The sequence below is a fragment of the Apostichopus japonicus genome, chromosome 2 (assembly GCF_037975245.1).
Source record: "Apostichopus japonicus isolate 1M-3 chromosome 2, ASM3797524v1, whole genome shotgun sequence".
Taxonomy (NCBI): domain Eukaryota; kingdom Metazoa; phylum Echinodermata; class Holothuroidea; order Aspidochirotida; family Stichopodidae; genus Apostichopus; species Apostichopus japonicus.
In genome coordinates, this window is record NC_092562.1 from 2,018,735 (window position 1) to 2,039,814 (window position 21,080).

At 36.8% G+C, this 21,080-nt stretch overlaps 2 protein-coding genes across 3 annotated transcripts; one reads left to right on the top strand and one right to left on the bottom strand.

The window, feature by feature from the left end:
• The first annotated feature begins 1,042 nt into the window (after positions 1-1,042).
• LOC139973555 (uncharacterized) lies at positions 1,043-7,628 on the top strand. Of its 2 annotated transcripts, none has more exons than XM_071980333.1 (3): positions 1,043-1,456; positions 4,278-6,496; positions 7,064-7,628. In XM_071980333.1, exons 2-3 carry the CDS (start codon positions 4,298-4,300, stop codon positions 7,073-7,075), a joined length of 2,211 nt encoding a protein of 736 aa, XP_071836434.1. In that variant the 5' UTR covers positions 1,043-1,456; positions 4,278-4,297; the 3' UTR covers positions 7,076-7,628. The 2 variants fall into 2 exon arrangements, with proteins under 2 accessions (XP_071836434.1, XP_071836423.1); XM_071980322.1 differs by having other exon boundaries at positions 1,044-1,278.
• A 556-nt stretch (positions 7,629-8,184) lies between these two features.
• LOC139973594 (glycosaminoglycan xylosylkinase-like) lies at positions 8,185-19,539 on the bottom strand. Its single transcript, XM_071980399.1, has 10 exons — positions 18,555-19,539; positions 17,906-18,190; positions 12,774-12,983; positions 12,266-12,364; positions 11,957-12,069; positions 10,981-11,149; positions 10,479-10,518; positions 9,710-9,779; positions 9,104-9,248; positions 8,185-8,444 (listed from the first exon to the last, which is right to left on the bottom strand). Exons 2-10 carry the CDS (start codon positions 18,160-18,162, stop codon positions 8,228-8,230), a joined length of 1,320 nt encoding a protein of 439 aa, XP_071836500.1. The 5' UTR covers positions 18,163-18,190; positions 18,555-19,539; the 3' UTR covers positions 8,185-8,227.
• Between the last annotated feature and the right edge of the window lie 1,541 nt (positions 19,540-21,080).

The window sequence follows — 21,080 nt, forward strand, 5'->3', positions numbered from 1 at the left end:
ATAGTGTATGCCTATGTACTAGAGGAGCCCTTATGTAACAGAAGCCAAGCTATCTTCGTAGGTATTTTTGCAGATGTTTGATTTATAATTGTTTGAGACACTTCAGTAGGCCTTGTTGCTTATGTATGATTCTGCGACATGTTTTACTTTGTTCATCACTTACTTTCGGTGAAAAAAAAGGGTTAAAGTTCATACTGCACAGGAACATAAGTTTCCATTGTGCAATTGCGTGGCACCGTGTATTTGCCTAAGTGCGTAACATTTTGTTCATAGAAAGTATTGATGTTGTAGATACGTACTATGGAGATTTGAACAGCAGTCATAGTGGAGAGTGAATTTTGCGTTTTGGCGGGCGCATTTTTAGTTGCGGTCGCCAAATAGCTAGTACTTTAAAATATTTCAGTGTCGAGGCACTGACAACCTTTAAAACAAGATTTCTTATACTTGAAATCATGAATACTTTTCATGCATGGTATATGGATTTTCCATATTGAGTACGAGAATTTTGTTGCCTGTGAGGTCAAATCTCATTGGAGGTCACCAGAGGTCAAACTTTGACAACCATTTTACATGATTTCTAACAATGGGAATCGTGGATACTTCTCATACTTGGTGTGTGGATGCATCACATTGAGTACAAGAACCCTATTGGTGTTTTGGTGGAGGTATGTATTGATACGTACAATATAGACTGACCTGTGTTTACCATGCAATAGTGTAATTGTTCATCAAAAGGCATCGAAACCTCAATGCATTTTGCATTCTGGTTATTATGATTATGATTATGATTATTATTTTGATTATTTTGATTATTATTATTATTTTGATTATTATAATTATTATTATTATTATTATTATTATTATTATTATTATTCATTATTATTATTATTATTATTATTATTATTATTATTATTATTATTATTATTATCATCATCATTATTATCATCCAACTTACATCGTTACCATGCTAACTCGCATACCTTGTATTGAATTATGTGTGCATGTGTGTGTGGGTGTACGCACGGAATGTCAATGGCTCTGCACTAATCTACCATTAAACAAGTTACGGGAGGGTGTAAGGTAATTGCTCAATACATTGACACCCAAATCGGCAACAGGGGATTTCCATGATTATCGCGTGGTTTTAGACGTGCATAGGTACTTTGCGTCTCGTCTGTTGTATTTTAAAAAACTGGATAAAGTAGGATTCAAGTAATTCTGATATTTCAACTTGAAAGAGGCCTTAATACTCCATCGACTAAAAGCAAAAAGCACAAGGTTAGTAACTACTTCTGTTCCGCGATAGGTCTCTGTGTTAAATGTTTGAAGGAAGGTGCACGGCCATTTTAACCAGGAAGTATTGAATGGTACATGATTGGTTATACAACTGAAGTACAGTAGATAATAACGGTGTTAAAACAGCGAGCTTTGGATCTTGTACACTAAATGTTCTAAGGTAGGTATTGAACGACTTAATGGAATAGTTTAGAAGAACCAGCAACACCATTTCCATGATTATAAACACCATATTACAGTAGGGAATTATACTATAATATTAACTGTGCAGTGTGTGTATCGCTCCTGTCGTTGATAGCACTAATGCATAAGACCTTCCTATTGAAAGCGAGATCAAATTACATATGATACCATATGTTTAAGAGCTGCCACATGAAGGTAGTGATGGAATGACAATAACTATCTGCCCTGTTTTAGGTAGGGGCATCAAGCTTCTTGGAATATTATTAGCACAACCTTCCGTCTAGAGATACTTATAATATGATAAATTATAATCTCAACATGCCTGAGAATGCACCATATGACTTCTTCTTTGTTCTTACTAGGACCGCCAGCCCATCACCCCCCATACAGTCATGGGCGACGATCCTGGGGGGGAAGGGGGGATATATCCCCCCATGAAAATGGGTGGAGGGGATGTAATACACCATATCCCCCCCACCAAATGCCAGGGATAAGAATTTTTTCATGCCTACATTCATGCATCATCGTGAATGTACGGCTCTTTTTTAGCTTCATTTCTCGCCTACCATAAACGCAGTGCGATCTTCTTCAAATATACCGTCTTTATAAAGCAAGAATAGTTGACTGTAGGCTTCATTGGCCCTATAACAACAAAATGTATTATTGCGCCCACGGTATTGATATAGTACATATATGCACCCTCATAGTATTCATATAGGCCCTATAGTAGGCCTACACACGTACATGTTCCCTCGAACAGCTGAGAATCTCATGTTACCAGGGTAATGCTTAATACACGTTTCACCTGGATGCCCTAGCAATCGGTACCTAGGAATGTAACTATGTGTAATTGTGTATTGCATGTGTATAGGCCTATCATAGCCTGCATGAGGCCATTTTCTTCATCGAATAATATCAAAGAGCTCTCGAACATTCTAACGTAGCGCCTGAAACAAGATTGACAGGGGCAATTTTCCCAAAATAACACCCGAAATTAAAAAAAAAAGTATTTTGGATCCTGATTATGAGATATTTCGGACATGATATCCCTATTTTAAAGTTGGGTATATGCCGCTTGGAAACCTCGGGAAGTGCCGTTTCCGGCCATCTATGAGGGTTTGTAAATCCCAAAATTTTCTTGTACGCTTCGCGCCAACTCATGGTGGCGCTACGCTTAGATAGTCAACAAGGTCATATCCCCCCCCCCCCCACTCGGAAGTACGGATCGCCGCCCATGCATACAGTTAGCTTCATTGACCCAACGACAGCACCCCTCTGTTATATAATACTTCATTCACATCTGGCCCTTCGAAAAAGATTCACTACTCAAATCAGTTGGGGTAATTTTGGAGTTATGTTATGAGCACACTATTGTGTTCAGAGCTCTTTTTACACAGGGGCATCAATGCCAATTGAAAAGTTGGTTAGGAGTGGGGGGGGGGTGGGGAAGACAAAAATGACTGAATATCGATAAAACTTAAGGAATGAGCGGCTTGGCGCAAAGAATGTATCGGTGGTGTGCAGGGGCCCGCCCTAGGGCCCCTGATGGGGTCCAACGGCGAAGCCCCGACTGGGTTAATCTATAAATCTTCAATCGTGCTTCTGTTTGGTCCGTGAATTGAAATGCCAGTCATAGATATAATTGTAACAGACGTCACATCTGACAAGTGATAAGACATAAATTAAGAAAGACATATCTATTTAACATCCAGGTACGTGTCACTTTTTTTCGTGATTTATAAAATTGTGACTTAAACCAATAACGAAACATTCTTAAACTTTTCACGCAAGAATAAAACCACCTTGTTATATAGATGTCTACAACATGCACACATTTGGTATCATAAGTACATGCTTTATTCTTTACGTTTGAATACTTGTCTGACTCGTAACAAAAAAGATAAAATCCAGCTAGGTTGATACAAGACTAAGGTAAAAGGTAAACATTCTATTAAGGTAAGTCTTGAAATGTAAAACGGTGATAATTGCAAACATGTTTCCTTAGTTCATCTGTATTTTGATATACCATTAAGTGGGAAATAATATAACCAAATTACAATGGTGATTAGTATTATCGTTAATTTTGTATAACTATTGCCATCGGTAGTACTATAGGGCTAAAAATTTCCTTAACATAACAGATATCGAGATCATTGCCATGAGACCGAATTCTCTAAACCTTGAAGTTACTGACTGTTTGAGTGAACTTCAAATCATCATGTATTGTCATTACAAGTCAATTGTTCTTGTATCAAGGTAAAGTGCACTAAAGGCATGGTGCGCTGTTGGTGCTATCGTTCGAGCACCATTAGAGAGTGTTAGCTCACAGTGGTTAACGCCGGTGCCTTTCAATCATAAGGTCCCGAATCACTCCAAGATTAATGTATGTCGTCCAGTTACAGAGTTGCTGACAATTGACAATTCATAATCATGGACGTTAAAATATGAATCTAAGAGACTGAAGGCTTCGGACAGCTTACGGCTTTGATAAGCCAATGTTGCTATCTTCGCGAGTTCCTGCTTGCAGGATGATCTAAAAAATACATACATAAACTACTATGAGGTCGTATTTGTCATCAGCTACGCCCGAACAGTTCCATTATATGCGAGTGATCGCGTTGCACCAAATTTCGAATTCTGTGTTTATAGGGCAAGGAATACCCGTCGTACCGTAGGTTACAAAGAACAGTTTTTGAATTCAGTTCCTTAAAGGTCTTTCTACTTAATTTTCTTATTCTAAATTTGTTACTCCAGATTATGATATTCATAAACACTGATCTTAATAACTTTCTTTACAGCTTAAATTTCCGCGAAGAAAATGGCCTGCCCATCGCCTTGGAAAGACATCGCAGATACATTCTTCGAATGTTCAATTTGTTTGGAGCTGTTTAAAGAACCGAAACAATTACCATGCCTGCATAGATTCTGTAAACAATGTCTGGAAACTATAATAGAAGGACAGGTTGGGACATTTCAATGTGCTCTTTGTAAAGATGTCTGTAAAATACCAAACAATAGAATCGATGGATTCAAGACTGACTTCCATATGAAAAGTATGCTGCAGTTTATTCAGCTACAGAAAACATTTGAAAACAAAGAAGAGAGAGAATGTATTAGCTGTGAAAAGAAGTTAAAGGTTACAGCGTACTGTTTTATATGTAAATGGTTTCTTTGTGATCAGTGTTATCAATATCATTTGACTAACAAGATGTTCGTCAAACATCAGAAACACTTATTAGCTCTGAATGATCTTGAGGGGAAAAGTCTCACACAAGAAAAACTTGCATCATTGATGGAAGCTCCTAGGTGCCATATTCACCCGGAACACAAGGCTAAGTTGTGTTGTTGTACATGCGGAAACCTCCCCGTTTGTGTGACATGTACGTACGATGAACACAAAGGTCATGAACTTCGTGACGTCAGGAAAGTGGCGAACGACGAAAGGGAACACTTGAAGGAGATATTGGAAGAACTTGTTAAACGTAAAGATACTGTATTCAACATTGCTGATAAAATCAACAGAGTTAATAATGACGTTCTGTCCATTGTCGCTGAAACTAAAGCAAAATGGAAATCGCAGTACGAAGATCAGACCAGGAAGTTACAGAAAAAGAAAGAGAAAGAAAAGAGAGAGTTCAATAGATTCAAAACAGTTCTTGAAGAAAGTACTCGAAACAAAATGAAAGAATTAGAAACAGAAATGGAAGAGAAAATTAGAAAAATAAGAGACGAGTACGACAGAATGATTAAAATTAAAATTAGGGAATCAAAAGAAAAAGAGGACACCAAACGAAAGGAAATAGAAAACAGAGAATTAAAGATTGACGAAACAATGCACCGACTTGATGCAGTAATGAATGAGAGAAATAAAACAATAGACGAACAACAGCAACGCAAGCTTAAAGAAACACAAAACTTATCAAATCTTTGTAGCCAATGGGTCAATAAGTTTGAAAACTTGTCTACGATATCTTCGAGTGTCCTTGAATCACATAACCACTGGACAGACGCACAGTGTATTCCTGATATAAGGGCAGCGAGTGAACCTCTTGTTGAGGATATCATGAAAGATTTTCCAGAAATTGAAACTTTATCTGATATAACAATGGATGATTTGCCAATACTGTGTATTGATAGAGTTAATATATCGGATAATGTACAATCTGTTGTTGATATTGATGTGATCAAAGCTGATGGGGTTTGTTTAACTAGTATAACAAGTACCGGATCTGGTAATATCATCGTCTCTGGAGGGTTATCACTTGACCATTCATTTATCACAATCATAAACAGACAAGGACGTCAGATTCGTCATGACAAGATAGATAAAGTCAAAGGGAGCCCTCTTAATCCCTATCGTTACTGTGCTGCTTTATCACGTGATAAGATAGCTTCGGTTTGTCAATCCAATCAGGTTGGTGTTTATAATATTCATGATGGGTCCTTAACTCAAAATAACATAACGCCCCTCTTTGATGACATCAAAACGGTGGATGTGAAGTATGCAACTTGTATAACTACTGATACTATACGTGGCCACATCATTGTAGGTACACAAAATACTGGATTGCTATTTATATTTGATGAAGAATTGAATTTCATTCGAACTCTGAAGCTGCCAGAGGTAATAAAATGGCCGAGAGATATCCTTTATCATGAAGGCGTTCTGCTGATATGCGAGTCAGAGAGTAGATGTGCATACGCTGTAACCATGGATACGTCTAAAACAGAAGCAGAGTTACTATACGAGTTTCCGAGACCAGATATTGACGGACTGTTTTGGTTTCCTTCGAATATATGTGCAGACAGGGCAGGTTTTGTATACATCTTGTGGTTATATAATCAGTATTCTAATTCAAAATGTATCATCACACAGTACAGTCAAGATGGACAGCAGTTGTTGACAACCAAACGGACAGGACGTGGAGTACGGTGTATGACAACATTGATGACAGAGGAGGGAGAGAAGCTACTTGTAGCTACCAAACAGTTGGGAAAGATATTTAGTTATGGTCTGGTGAGTATATCTCAGTGTTCCTTACTTTAATTTACTAGATATTACAGGATACTCTGATGTAACGACATTGAAACGGTACATTTAACTGGGACAATATCGCCAAGGATATTATCTGCCTGTATTTACTTTATGTATGACCAAACTGTGTGTTATATTAATAACTTTAAAGATAGTTTTCGATTGAATTTAGCTCAATTAATAGTAGAAGTTATTTCTCAAACCCAATATACATGAAACTAACGTGCACAACTTGTTCACTATTTCCTATACGGGATCGTAAAAGAAAGATTAAAGATTTCTAACGAGATCATGGTATTGTTGTTGACAAGACATCGCAATGCCAACTTAAGTTGATTTAAAAGAAATAAACAACAACAAAAACAGAAAAGTGAACAGAATAGGCAAAAAGAAAAGCAGAAAATGCAAGAAAAGAACAGAAAAAAAGGGATTTGTTTGCTGAAAAACATAACACTAACAATCTATATCTAACATGACTTGTTTGAGTAGTCTAAATGTTTAGAGAACTGGATCAACATTTGTAACTTTATAAAATGTTCTTTCCAACAGATGCCAGAATGAAGTCAACCGCGAACACATACATGAAAGAAACGAACATCCAGAGCAAACACCACACTGAATCGCATATAAAGGGCGGCTGATGAGGAGAGAATAATCAATATTTGCAGAAACAACTAGAAAAGTTAAGATTTCGTCATACATATAGTACTATTCTTCACTATGATCTTCATAGGATATACCATGTATACTATAGGCCTATACTCTGTTAATGCTAAAACAACAGACTTATATTAAAAACATTGTAATTTGTACAGTGAAGAATGAAACTCATAATGTCACTGACAATAAGACGAACGGGTATAGATAGTTAACACAATTAATCTTTACATCTATATCATATCAAGATTAAATTTCTGCCTAGAGCCATCCTTTGGAACTGATCAATTCATTAAAAAACAAATTCTTAAATTTAGTCCATGATATATTTCTCACTTTGGTGTATGATTTATGTGATAACTCTGTAAGTGTATATAGCCTACTATAATTTGGTTCTCTGCATGGACTGCTACGTAAGTGGTTTACCCCCACCACACCCACCTCCCACTCACCCCCCCCCCCCCCAAAAAAAGATGAAACTTTCCCATTCATTACTTAGCCTTATTTCTTATGATTTCATAGTTCTTTTAGCCCTTTTACTTCTTTACGTCACTGCTTACGAGCCTTTCACTATGTACTGTACTCTATTTAAACGAATTGAAATAAATTTTACTCTCAGAAAATCTCTATGAAATGCTGTATTTCATTTCACTCAAATTTCTTAAATAGTGTGGATGATTTGTGTGTTGATGACACATTGTGATGACAAATAGTGTTGATGACACATTTTTATGATTTGTTTGTATTAATATACATTAAAATTACGATATGTTTTTGCGCTAACGTTTATTGTCTTCCTTTCTCAGTGGTATCAAATGAAAGTTTTAATAACAATAAAAATTATTCAACACTTGTCGTTAAATGGATACTTGGACACACAAAAGGTTTTTTGTTTTTGTTTTTGTTTTGTATTGCCAGTTTAATGTAAGAGCAATTTGAGATTTTCTATTTACCTTTCTGATTGTAATTGAATGTAGTTAGACAAACAACAAATGGCCCAACAGTCGATTCCCCCCCCCCCCCTTAACCCGAATCACTCGTGACGTCATGATTGAATCAGTCTTCCAAAAGTACTACGTCTCTTCCAAATTTTTTGATACATCTATCAAGTTCTGAGAGAATTTGGGACAATCGTCGATCTAAAGCTGGGAAGAAATCGTTGGTTAAGACCGGATTGATTGGATCCTGAGCCAAGGACGCCCTCATTTGATCACCAAGCATCTGATCAGGTTTGGTAAACTCTTTAAATTTCCAGTATGTTGAATTTCGAAAACTGTAGAAAGAGAAAAGAAAAGGAAACTAATTATAATAAAACAAACAAACAAACAAGTACAAACAAAAACAACATTTGATGTTTTAAAAGCCAACGATGGAGTTATAAACACGTTTATATAGTTGAAAATGTTAGATATTTGCTGTATGGTATCCCACTATTTTTTACGCACACCACTTACGTGTTTTGATACTTTTAGATCATATCAAATCTCCCATTAATTTTTTTTATAAACTTTTTTTAATTACAGAAAATATATAATTCCCCTTCTAGTTTTTGTTGTTGTTGTTGTTGTTATTATGACGCAGTGTAACAGTGTACAATCAGATATAGCGGAATATATAACCATTTCTCTCTCCACCCTATCCCTTCCCCCACCCATACCATTATATGCATATAAATGTATCGCCGAGATTATACAATGAATATATCGCTATAAAGAGAGTAGTCAATTAATTTTAATAGTAAACAAAACTTATCGAAAATAATTCACTACTTTTCCCTTCTTCCCAAAACACAAACCCTATACTTAATCCTAAACTTCCTCGTGAATCCCGTCCCCTTCCACACTTTTACAGCCCCCACCCCCCCCCCCCCACCTGCCAACTTGAAGACTTGCTGTTTCTGCCTGCCTTTAACTAAAGTATGTATGTACTTACCGACAACATATTTTGAAGGGCAATAGGAAGGTAGGATCATCTACTAGGGGATTTCCAAATCCTTTGCCATTATCCAGAAGACTTAGACCAACGGCATCAGTGGTGTTACTCTTTAAAATTTTGTAGTGATGTCTGTCTTGATTCACTAAAAAAAAAAAATGAGATAACTTAAAGGGTAGATGTTCACAGGAACAAATCATTTCCATATACGAAAGACTATACAGTAAACCACACATGTCAATGCAACACACATCATCATCATCACCATCATCACCACCACCACCATCATCATCACCATCATCATCATCATCATCATCATCATCATCATCATCATCATCATCACCACCACCACCATCATCATCACCATCATCATCATTATCATCATCATCATCACCATCATCATCATCATCATCATCATCATCATCATCATCATCATCATCATCATCATCATCATCATCAATATTATTAACAAGATTATATGCTCAACAGTTTTGATTGAAATTTTTAGTCTATACGGCTTCGGAAGATAAACATTCTTCATAAAATTACAGCAATCAATATAGTATTGAGACATAAGAAAACCATCAAAACCTCCGTATAACTTACCTGTAAGATGATCAAAAGCTACTGCTTCGAAGAAATCTAGGTCAAAATTGTGCCCATTAAAAACGGCTTCCTATAGAACAAGTTGAATGGGAAATCATTGAATTTTCATACTTTAAGCAAAAAGGTATTACAACATTGTTCTTAGTTTAGTTCTGACGTCACATGACAAACATAAGTCTCCAATAACAAGTACGATATTGAAATCAAGGAAAATGCAAAACGACCTCTCACTGTTAGACTACAACGTTAATCTTTAAATTAGGATCTTCATTGGTAATACACACTAAAATGAACACAAATAAAATAAAACAAACTTCAAACATTACCCTCATTTATTGTTTTAGCAATTTAAAGTGGAATGAAAAGTCAATATTTGGTTGGAAAGAGATCTTTCTGTTTTATATATCAATAGATCTGTTTGTGTTGGTATCTCGATATTGGCCTCATGTAATAAAATCTGTAACGCCATCTGGATATGATGGTACTACTATACATGAGTTGTACTGACACGAGAAGGGTATATATATATATATATATATATATATATATATATATATATATATATATATATATATATATATATATATATATATATATATATATATATATATATATACGTATATATATATATTTATACTATATTTGCCCTTTTCGTGACATTGCAACTCATGTAAAGTATAGTAGTGGTATAGTATAGTACCGTATAGGAATATGAAACGATCGTGCTGTCGATATATATAAAAGTCTATAAAGAAGAGACATATCAAACCTTTTTCACGTTTTCGCAATCTCTCCGAAGTTGATTTTCACTGTGAAGAAATAAGCAGAACATCCGAGTATGAGGAAACGTATTCCGCGGAGCTATATTCACAAAACAGATAATAGGGCATTATATTATATTTCTTTTGCAAGTCAAATAGAATTTTGTCCGGGCTACCAAACAAATATTGAGGGGCATGCCCAAACAATTTAAAAAAGGGCACAATATATATTTTTCATGTGTTATATTTTGTTTACACATGGTGATGACACAAATAAATGGTGATAGATATGACCTATATATGATAGATATGACTCTCCCCTTCCCATTGCCCCCCCCCCACCCCTTGTCCCTCCTTTGGCCCAGCCTGGCTGCTGGTCTGGTCTTATATGTTCTTTATAGTCAGTCAGTGGCATCGTGTCAGATTGTGGAAAACAAAAGAAGGCAATTCTGAATCAGCTTATATATGTACAGTAACGTGGTGCTTCGAAAATGTCCCTTTTTTCTTTACCTTCTGTCAAATAGTGTCTTCCATCGGTACCAGTAATCCTTTACCTCTGCAAGGTTTGGTATCGCCTGACAAACAGAGACTTCTAAAAGTCCACCCTTAGCACAAGTCAAAGCAGACTCGTTACATAAAAATGTCCATCTACATTTTCCAACGAAACATTGGTTTCCATCTATATATTTAGAAGAAAAATATTTTAAATTTCCAAATAATCATAACGAAAATAATCTATTAAGAGAAAACAGCAAAAAAATCAATGCAGGGTTATAGTTTACTTAATAAGAATGAATATCTTAACTCTAAACCATTATAAATATTTGACTAAATATTTATGCCTGAAAGAAATAAATTCAGTTGTGACATTTTTCCGCCTTTAATTATCAAGTTTTCATATCTGCAAAATTTGGACTCCATTGCATGTTCCATTCACGCATCAGTTTTCCCCTGCAGTTTCTTATGGATACATTCGGGTAATTTTGCTACGATGAAAACTAAAACAAAAAAAATCAAGAACATTTGAAAATGAAGCTGTATTTATATAGCCTATATTTTCTGTCCCAATCCGATCACCACATATCGAAATGCTAAAACGTTGACGTTAAAATGTTAAGACTTTTCCGTAAATATGTTAGCCACTTTTTCATAAAATGGGGAAATCCCTTCACCTTAGACCCCTCTACCAGGACGACATGAATTCTTCCAGTCCACCCTCCCCTCCGCCCTCCCCCATGACAAAAGTTGGTTGCGGAATTGGGTACAGAGAGAATGTCCATTCATACATGTTTGCTCTGGTTCTAACCTTTTATGATTTTTTTTGTATTTGTATATTTTGTACCATTTTTTGTTGAAGAAAGGAACATAAAGGGATGTGAGGGAGTCTTAATTAATTCTGCTAAATCTCCTTAACTAAAATAAAAACCCCAAAAGTATAAATTGGACACGAAAATATTGTCGTGGAATTTATTTCGTATAAACTCACCTTTAGTCGTTTGTGTGTGCAAGAGTGAACGATCATTTGTTTTCATGATTATTTCTGAAGTAAAGTTTAACAATCTTCCTGTACAAGGCGGTACCCTTCGAAAATCGAAAATCCTAAATGAAAGGAAATTGGTAGAAAGATTTTAAAAAAAAGTTATATTATGTTATGTTAACACACACACCTACCCACACACACACATACACGGTTCACAATTATACTTTCGAACAGTTCTTTGTTTACTAGTACAATTCATTACATAATGTGGAATTGGGAAATAAATTAATCAAGATCCATGAATAGTAAGATTACCTGTCAAGGTGGAAGGCAGCGATCTCTGCCGTGTGGCGTTCTCTTTCCATAAGATATGATGTAGAGGTATCGTAGGTTATGTAGAGGTCTTTCGGATCCCTGGAAAACAAAATGAAGAAATCATTTGATCTTTGATTTATGACGACGATGACGAAGATGATGAGGAAGAGTGGGAGGAATAGGAGGATGGTGATGAGGATGGTGATGGGCGTGATGGTAGTTGTGATCGTATTCGTGATCGTGAACATGATGGTGGTGGTGATGGTTGTGGTGACGACGACGACGACGACGACGGTGGCGACGAATACGATGGCGACGACGCAGACGAAGATGATAAGGAAGGCTAGAAGGGCTAGAAGGGCTAGAAGGAGAAGGATGGTGATGGTGATGGTTGAAGTGATCGTATTCGTGATCGTGAACATGATGGTGATGACGACGACGATGACGATGATGTGTGGCTGCCGGTAACGACAAATGGCAGAAAAGACGACTATGAATTAAAACGTACCTCATTGGTTTAGCTATCGCTTGATTTCCGTCGACAAAATGAATCCAAAACTTAAGTTGAGTTCCACGCCTCATGGTGGAAATGTTTTTAATTTCCGTTGTGGCCAATTCCTCTAGCAGCCTAGGAATGTAGTGACCCTCAGGGTCGTAAAATGTTGCCTTGGTTTGGAAGTCTTCGAGTAAAAGCTTCCATGCCGGTATCCGTTTCTCTCTGTGGAGAAAGATTTCATTTTATTTCTCGTAAAGACTATAATAAAGTACCCTTTTTTACTACGTGCACAGTAAATGAAAAACAATAATTTGATGGTTCAACAAATGCAATCAAACTGAAACACAGCAGAGACAATGCTATAGAGTGATAGTATGTTTTTTATTTTGTAATAGAGCGGTCAAAATGAGGGTTTATATTCCCCAGTTTGGCAAAAGAGGTCATCTGCTTCATAATGACAGACAAGATTGATCCATGTTTCTTTTTATCCTTGATATGAATATTCATATGGAATAATGCAAATAAACTTTTCATTCGAAATCCAACCATGGTCCATGCATGCTACCCTAAACATACATCTTACCTATTAGTCCAGCTAGGCTTGTATAGTCCGATTACATGCAATAGCATGAGTATAGGCTACGACGAGTGCAAGCGGGAATTTGTCCTCGGTACTCCAGGTTAGTGTACAATGTACTAAGGGCTGGTACGAATATGGCAAGCCATGTGGGACAAACACCGCATACTATATCAGCATATTCATTTAAATATATATACGCGTATTAAATCGAATATAATGCGCGTATATATTATTAGCCAATCATAAGGCTTAAATATATCCGCGTATTTTTTCGAATATATACACGTATTAATTCGAATACATACAATATGTACACGTATTATTTCGAATATATAAATCCAATATATCGGCTCGTTAATTCGAATATATATGGGGATTAAATCCAATATATGCATGGATTAAATCGAATATGTACATTCATTAAATCCAATATATCGGCGCTTTTATTCGAATATTAATGGGGATTAAATGCAATTTATGCACGGATTAATTCGAATTTACACGAAAACACATTTCCGCTCTTGCTGTGTACATATATCCGCGACGAGCCATGCCGTTGTCTACGTTGTACGTTTGGCCTGAGTGTACGTCAATAGAGACTAACTTTGCAATCTCTCATGTATTGCACTGGCCAGGCTCAAATGTAAATTACTCTCGCAACTCGTTTGTGTAAGCTACAAGAAATGCCAGTTGTTGTCTGATTCAGTATATGCGTGTATATATTCGAATTAATACGCGTATAATTATATTCGCATTAATACGAGGAAATATTATGCGTTGTTTGTCCCATATCAGGGGCGGATCCAGGGGGGGGCCGACCCGGCCCCGGCCCCCCTTTTTGGAAATCAGTTGCGTTTTTTTTATGTGGGAGTACTTCAAATTCCTAATAGGCATAACTTGGTGAAAGAAAAGCCTAATATATATCCAGCTGCTCTTCCCTGAAACGCGATCGTTTTCATTCCAAATTTGAAACTAAGGCAATTATCAGGCCTACGCGACATCACGTATTAATTAGATACGGCTCAGTACTATAAGTGCTGACTATTACTGTCAGGGAAAATCAATGCACAGTTAGCAAGTATATCATAATTATCTGAATGAAAGGGGGTGTAGGCGGTTTTACACTATCTAACGCAACGTAGTCGCCAAGAACCTGAAGTATTTTTAAGGGAGGGCCCGAGGAACATGAACTTATAGCATGCTCCTCGTGGTGAAACATAATTGCACCTATGAGGTGAATTGAGTGTACTGTTAATAGTAGGAGAGACTAGTGTAGGTTCTTATGACTAACTAGACCGGTTTCTGCTCTCAAACTTTATAGGAGGAGCTTCATCAGTAGTAGCTTTTGAATATTTTATATTCGCCCTGGGCGTCTCGTTCTCAAAATGCATCTATTTTCTGTGCACGAGTTTTTATGGACTCATAGTGCAGCTATAAGAGCATCTAAAAGAGCTTCGTGTGAACCTTGAGAGTCAGCTGATTCTTCGTTAGTATGAAACCTTGAGTTAACAAGTAAATCTTTGAGATTTTGGGCCCTTTTGTAGGCTAGAATCGGTTCTTTTGGAAACAGTTTGGATAATTCCGCGTGCAGGGGCGTAGCGAGCGGGGGAGGGTGTGGGGGGTGTCACACCCCGCCCCCCAATATTTTGGTCGCTGTCGGCAAATTTTGGGTCTGTCGGCAAAAGGAAAAAAGGTGAAGAGAGCGGAAGGGGAAGAAAGAAGGAAAGCTGAATAGAGAAAAGGAGAACGGGAGCTTCTTTATCGGTTATTTCGATTTTCCAGTTCTTCATCTGATAAACTCATTCACCAATCCAATCACCCGACGCCTGCAAGTTAAAAACCTCTCGGCAAATAACTGATAATGTCACGGCCGTCAGTATAGCTACTGTAGCCAGGCTCAGCTAGACGAGTGCCAGAATCGCCGGCAACTCAGTGAAAGAAATGGAATTAAAGGCTTCCGTATAGGCCGCAGCCCATGAGTCGTGCTATCGTGTGACAACGTGTTGTTATTATCCTCTGTTCAGAATGACGTCATCGCAGATGTCATTCGTTCTCCGTGGAAAACTTAAGGACACGGCTCACGAATTGTACACAATTTTTAACGTTTCTCGCTTGTATATCAATGAATGTTGTTATTTCTCATTACCGGAAAGTTTTCTGAACATTTTCATCACGAAGTTTCACTATTTCAACGATCGGTGAAAGAGAAAACACGGTTCGATAATTGGTCCCAATTAATTCTTCTTCTGCCGACTGCCATAAAAATAATATCGAAATGGAAATTCTACAGTGCCAAATTTGACTTAAAATATGCACCAGATTGCATCTAAGGACGTTTCAAAACTAAAAATTTTCCAAAGGGAGGGGGACACCCCCTCCCCTTAGACCCCTCCCCCATTTCAGTCACCACTTCCAGATCCGTCGGCAAATCAAATCCTCCACCCCCCCCCCCAACAACAAAAACCTTCGCTACGCCCCTGTCCGCGTGTTGCGAGATTAAGTGCCAATGTTTCAAAAGTACATTTTTCAAATGCGTGGTTTTGATATGGGGTGTATAGGTAAGCTTGAACACCATTGGTGGTTCCTTTTGTTTAGGTTTGGTAGTGAGGTATTGCCCACGGTTTTCAAATTTTATGCCTTTCGTGGCTGAGGCAATTTCCTCTTTCTTATAGTTACGGCGTAACAGTTTCTCTGTGAACGCATTCTTTTTCTGTAAGAAATCAGTCTCATTGTTACATAGACGTGCGTATCGTAAGACTTCCCCTTTAATGAAGCCTTTAAAAGTGGCAAGTGGGTGTGCAGAGTTTCTGTCTAGGTATTGGAAGGTTTCCGTGGGTTTGGTGTAGACTTTGGTGTCTAATAACCCATTGATTTCAAACCTTGGACCTTTGAAGATTTTCAAATCTAGGTATGTTACCTCGGTGTGTAATATTTCTACCGTAAACTTTAAGAAGCGGTGAATTTCATTCAACCTGTTTACTAGTTGTTCAAGTTCCTGAGGTGAACCGTCGTAAAGCAATAGAATTTCATCTCTATAGCGGAGCCATTTTAAGATTTTAAAATCTGTCGGTAAAATCTGGTTTTCCAGTCTATGCATGACGATATCACAGATTTCCGGAGAGGCTTGGCTACCCATGGCGCAACCCATCTTTTGTAGATAGAATTGGTTATTGAACTCGAAACAGTTTCTTGTTAAAAATAAGTTCAATTAGTTTGCGCATGGATATGGAAGATATTTTATTTATTCCATATTCGCTTTTTTCCGCCTTTTCATAGACTTCTTGACATATATCTAATGCCTCCTCTTGGGGAGTATTGGTATACATGGCGACGACATCGAGTGTGGCAAGTACTACTGCTTTTGGTAACGGGGTGGCTTCCACAATTTTCAGAATGTGATTTGTGTCTTTCACATAGGTGCTTTGTTTTAATACAATAGGAAGCAAGAAATAGTTCAAATTCCGATATTTTTTCGGTCGGTGATCCGTTTCCGCTTATTATCGGGCCCTCCCTTAAAAATACTTCAGGTTCTTGGCGACTACGTTGCGTTAGATAGTGTAAAACCGCCTACACCCCCCTTTCATTAATAAGTATATTATAATTATCTCATTGAATATATCTTGTTTTATGTTTTTTCTTGGGGTGAATCTGGTGTCATAATTTTCGCGCAAAAGAAAAAACGAATCGACACAATAATAGTGTATCCATTGTACATGCACTGTTGAGCGTTGTTAAATATGTGTCTATCGAGAAAAAATATGTGCACAAAAAAGCGTGTCTGCAACGTTTCTGGTTTTTCTAGTTTTTGGCGAAATGTTTCACCATTTTGCATCTAAGCACTCACAATTAACCAAAAATTTCCAAGGGGGAGGGGGACAACCCCTCCCCCTAGACCCCTCCCCAGGACGCAGATCCCTAAAGTGCTACCATGGGGATGTCGGCCCCCCCTTTCTCAAAATCCTGGATCCGCCCCTGCATATGGCTTGCCATATACGATAACTTAATCTTGCACTAATATCTGTACTGTAGACTTCCAATATGCAACGAGTACAGGTCCGGGTACAATGATACGGGTACAAATAGTTAAGGGAGGAGTACATATACAGGTAACTATATGCTAGAGTATATGGATACGCGTATACGGACTCACTTCAAGTTGACAAGTTTGGCGCTGAGAGAAGGAATGTGTAACTATCACGTAAGGCACAACGGAGCATCGACTGAAATTACCAAACTTACCAAACTTTCTCACTTTATCATCAACTTATGAACACAAAAAGTTGAGTCATATAACATTACGATTGCCATGCAAATAGGTTCTCTGAAAAGGTCCAAAAAATATATATTTTAAAGGTTTTTATACAAACTTGTGGCCATTTTAATAATAGCTATAGCAACATATTTCATCTCTCACTATATATATATATATATATATATATATATATATATATATATATATATATATATATATATATATATAGGTTCCTTGGTGTTCATACTAAAGTCAATAGGAATGTAAAATACTGATGGTAAAGATTGGTATGAAAACAATATAAATACCTACATTTTAAGATTCTTTCCTTTTTCACTTGACACAACACCGTCGTTTCTTTCCCGTTCATTGGTAAATTGTTGAACTCTGGCTGTAGATGTTAAACTGTCTTGTCTCATCAGTAATTTTATAATGTTTTCTTGTAAGGTATTTTGCTCACTGGCAGCGAAAACAAGTAATACTGTAGCGGTCGAGATGAAACCGGTCATCAGTACTGCGAAAAAAACTCTTCTCTTAAAGTCCTTTTCCAACCAATGGTAAATCTTCATGATTGCTTCAAAGCAGGAGGGCCTCTTCCTATATTGAATTAATAATAATAATAATAATAATAATAATAATAATAATAATAATAATAATAATAATAATAATAATAATAATAATAATAATAATAATAATAATAATAATAATAATAATAATAATAATAATAATAATAATAATAATAATAATAATAATAATAATAATAATAATAATAAAAACAACAACAATGGTAATAAAAGTAATAATTATAATTATAATTATAATTATAATTATAGTAATAATTATAATAACATATTATAATAATAATTATAATAATAACTATATATAGCCTATAAGAAAAATGATCAATATTATGCTTTAACGCATAAACCTTTATCATTAGAAGCAATGTAACATCTCTTACCTCTGACAATCGTTACCGAGTGATGAAAATGCATTTATCAAGCAAACTCGGTTCCCTCCGTAGTGTATCACAGCACATGTATTTTCAGCGCAGGTGTTACACGATATAGATATATGTGCAATAAGTATTTGTATGCATATTGTTTCAATATTGAGTTAGGCAAACTCAACAAACTTGAACATTTGGATGGAAAGACGTTTCTTTACTTTAAAAATCGAAGATACACGAGAACCAATTTGAACTGATGCGATATAGGACTGAAAGTATAAACAAATAACATATGCATTAATGATAGATGATGTATTTATAATTGCACAACTTCCATTGCCGAACACCGGACCATGAAGACACACAGAGAAACGTTCGCAACGAAAGTGACGTCACTATAGTAGAAACCGTACGAAGCGTTGGTGACGTCACTACAGACATAGGTTGACCTTTGCGTCTCACTTGTCGGATGCTATGATTCAATCAACAGTTGCCAGACATGCATTTACAAATTATTACCAAATTTAGAACAGAAAACTTCATATCTTCATATCTGGTATGAGGATGTGGAGCCAATTTTTTGGGTGGCTTACAAGATTGAGTGATCGTCGTCCTGGGGGAGGGGTATAAGGGGAGGGGTGCCCCCCTCCCCTTTTGAAATTTTTCCCAATCCTGGAAAGGCCTACATGCAAAATGGTGGCATTTAGCGAGGCTTTTGTCACCTGAAAATTTCTCCAAAAATATGCATTTCTTTGTGATTAACACCTGGCGGATAAAGCTGGATTCTGAATTGTTTTTATCAGTCACCAAAACAAGGCTTCCTGCACCACAACTGAGTCACTGACTATTATCATGTGAAAAATTCATCAAAATTTCCATTGACCATTGTAGCACTGCGTTATGGCTGACAAAATTTGGGTAGGCTATATTGTTTCAATGAGGTTTTTTTGTGCCTATTTCAGTTGGGGGGCTAATAGGGGGGCTGACTACTTCAGTGGGGGGCTAAATCCCCCCAAGCCCCGCCCCCCCCCTTGGCGCCGCCACTGCTTATATCTTTCCGAATGAGACCAAAAACCCCAAAATTTTCTTTTCAAGCATTGTGTGCATGGTTGATTTTGTCATATTTATCGTATTTACTCCTTCTTTTCCCCCTCCGGCTTACCCCCTCCCCCCCCCCACTCCGCCTCCACAGTGTGAAAATTATCACATGCTTACGTCCCGCCATGATTCACCAATTCAAATCAGAATAAAATTGGGTTCTGGTGCAAATTCATTAATGAACAGCGCCACTGATATCGCTTTCTTTGGACTTAAAATGACACATAAGTTGTAGACGTATACTTTGGCGTTTTCATCTGGTACATATGTACACTCCACAATATACGAAAACCGATTGTGCAAGCCAGGGCTTCTCAACAGACGGCCCGTTAATTTCGTTAAAGCTAACGGTCCACATTCCTGGACTTAATAAGGTATTATGTATGGCATAGGCTTAATCATCCCACCGGGTAATATCCTGATCAATCTAAGAAAAGTGAGATTTGTCTCCAACCAATTGTTCTCCCTCGAAAAGGGATATCATTGCACATGACAAGTTTCCTACCGCAACCTGTTAGATTTTCAGCTATAATAAAAAGAATCACATTTAATGCTCTCCTAGCAATGTTGTTTGCTCTAGTTAAAAATTCTCCAGATCCCCCCTCCCCCCATCTCCCACTCCCCTACTTCGAAAATTCTCAAGTAACGTCACCTTAACTTCTCTTGATTTCTACACCATCAGTAGTTTAAATTATATTATTCAACATTCACGCATAGAACCGATAAAACGATGTTGATAATTGCAACTTACATGTAAAAGAGGATATACAAATAAAATAATCGTAATAAAAAGTATTACCTCAGTATTTTGTAGGCACTCACTTGTGAACAAAGTTACTTTCGGTGAATAATGAATCGATATCGCAGAAGGTAATATCTACACCGATCCGTATAATTTCCATATGGACTTGCACAATATGTGGTCTTTTTAAACCCTTGTCGAAGTTTAATACTACCCCTCAAAGGGTAGCCAATACATTGGCCATTCATGGCACCTTCAAACTTACATGAATTTTCTCAGAGTTAAGCAAATTTCTAAAACGCTGCTCTTTGAAAGACTGAATTGTTGTAAAATTACCTGAATTTTCTCAATTTGTTTGCGCCATATCCACTGTCATTCATGTTCTTTATTATTTCAAACCACAATTTTTTTTTCTTTTTTTTTTAATAGCATTTTGGTAACACATAGAAAAAAAAAGATATTCCTCTGTTTCGTTTGCTGCCAACTTTTTCTTGAGGGAGAATATTTGGGCGGATTATCGACGTAATATGGAGTAAGCCACAATATTTCATGTACTACGACTTTGGCAAATAGCAACTTGACAAACATATAGCTTTACCATTTACGTATATAGTTAATGAACCCTTGATTATATTAGCCTTGTTCAAGTCCCTTGCATTATGCTGTTATACTTTGCCTGTAATAATTAATATCAGTGC

Excerpts from the sequence above, each read along its gene's own strand:
- LOC139973594 (XM_071980399.1), bottom strand. The coding sequence starts at position 18,162 with ATGAAGATTTACCATTGGTTGGAAAAGGACTTTAAGAGAAGAGTTTTT. Across the intron at positions 9,780-10,478 it reads ATTGCGAAAACGTGAAAAAG|GAAGCCGTTTTTAATGGGCA; the intron begins GTTTGATATGTC and ends CTTGTTCTATAG. Across the intron at positions 9,249-9,709 it reads AGCTTTTGATCATCTTACAG|TGAATCAAGACAGACATCAC; the intron begins GTAAGTTATACG and ends TTTTTTTTTTAG.
- LOC139973555 (XM_071980333.1), top strand. The coding sequence starts at position 4,298 with ATGGCCTGCCCATCGCCTTGGAAAGACATCGCAGATACATTCTTCGAA.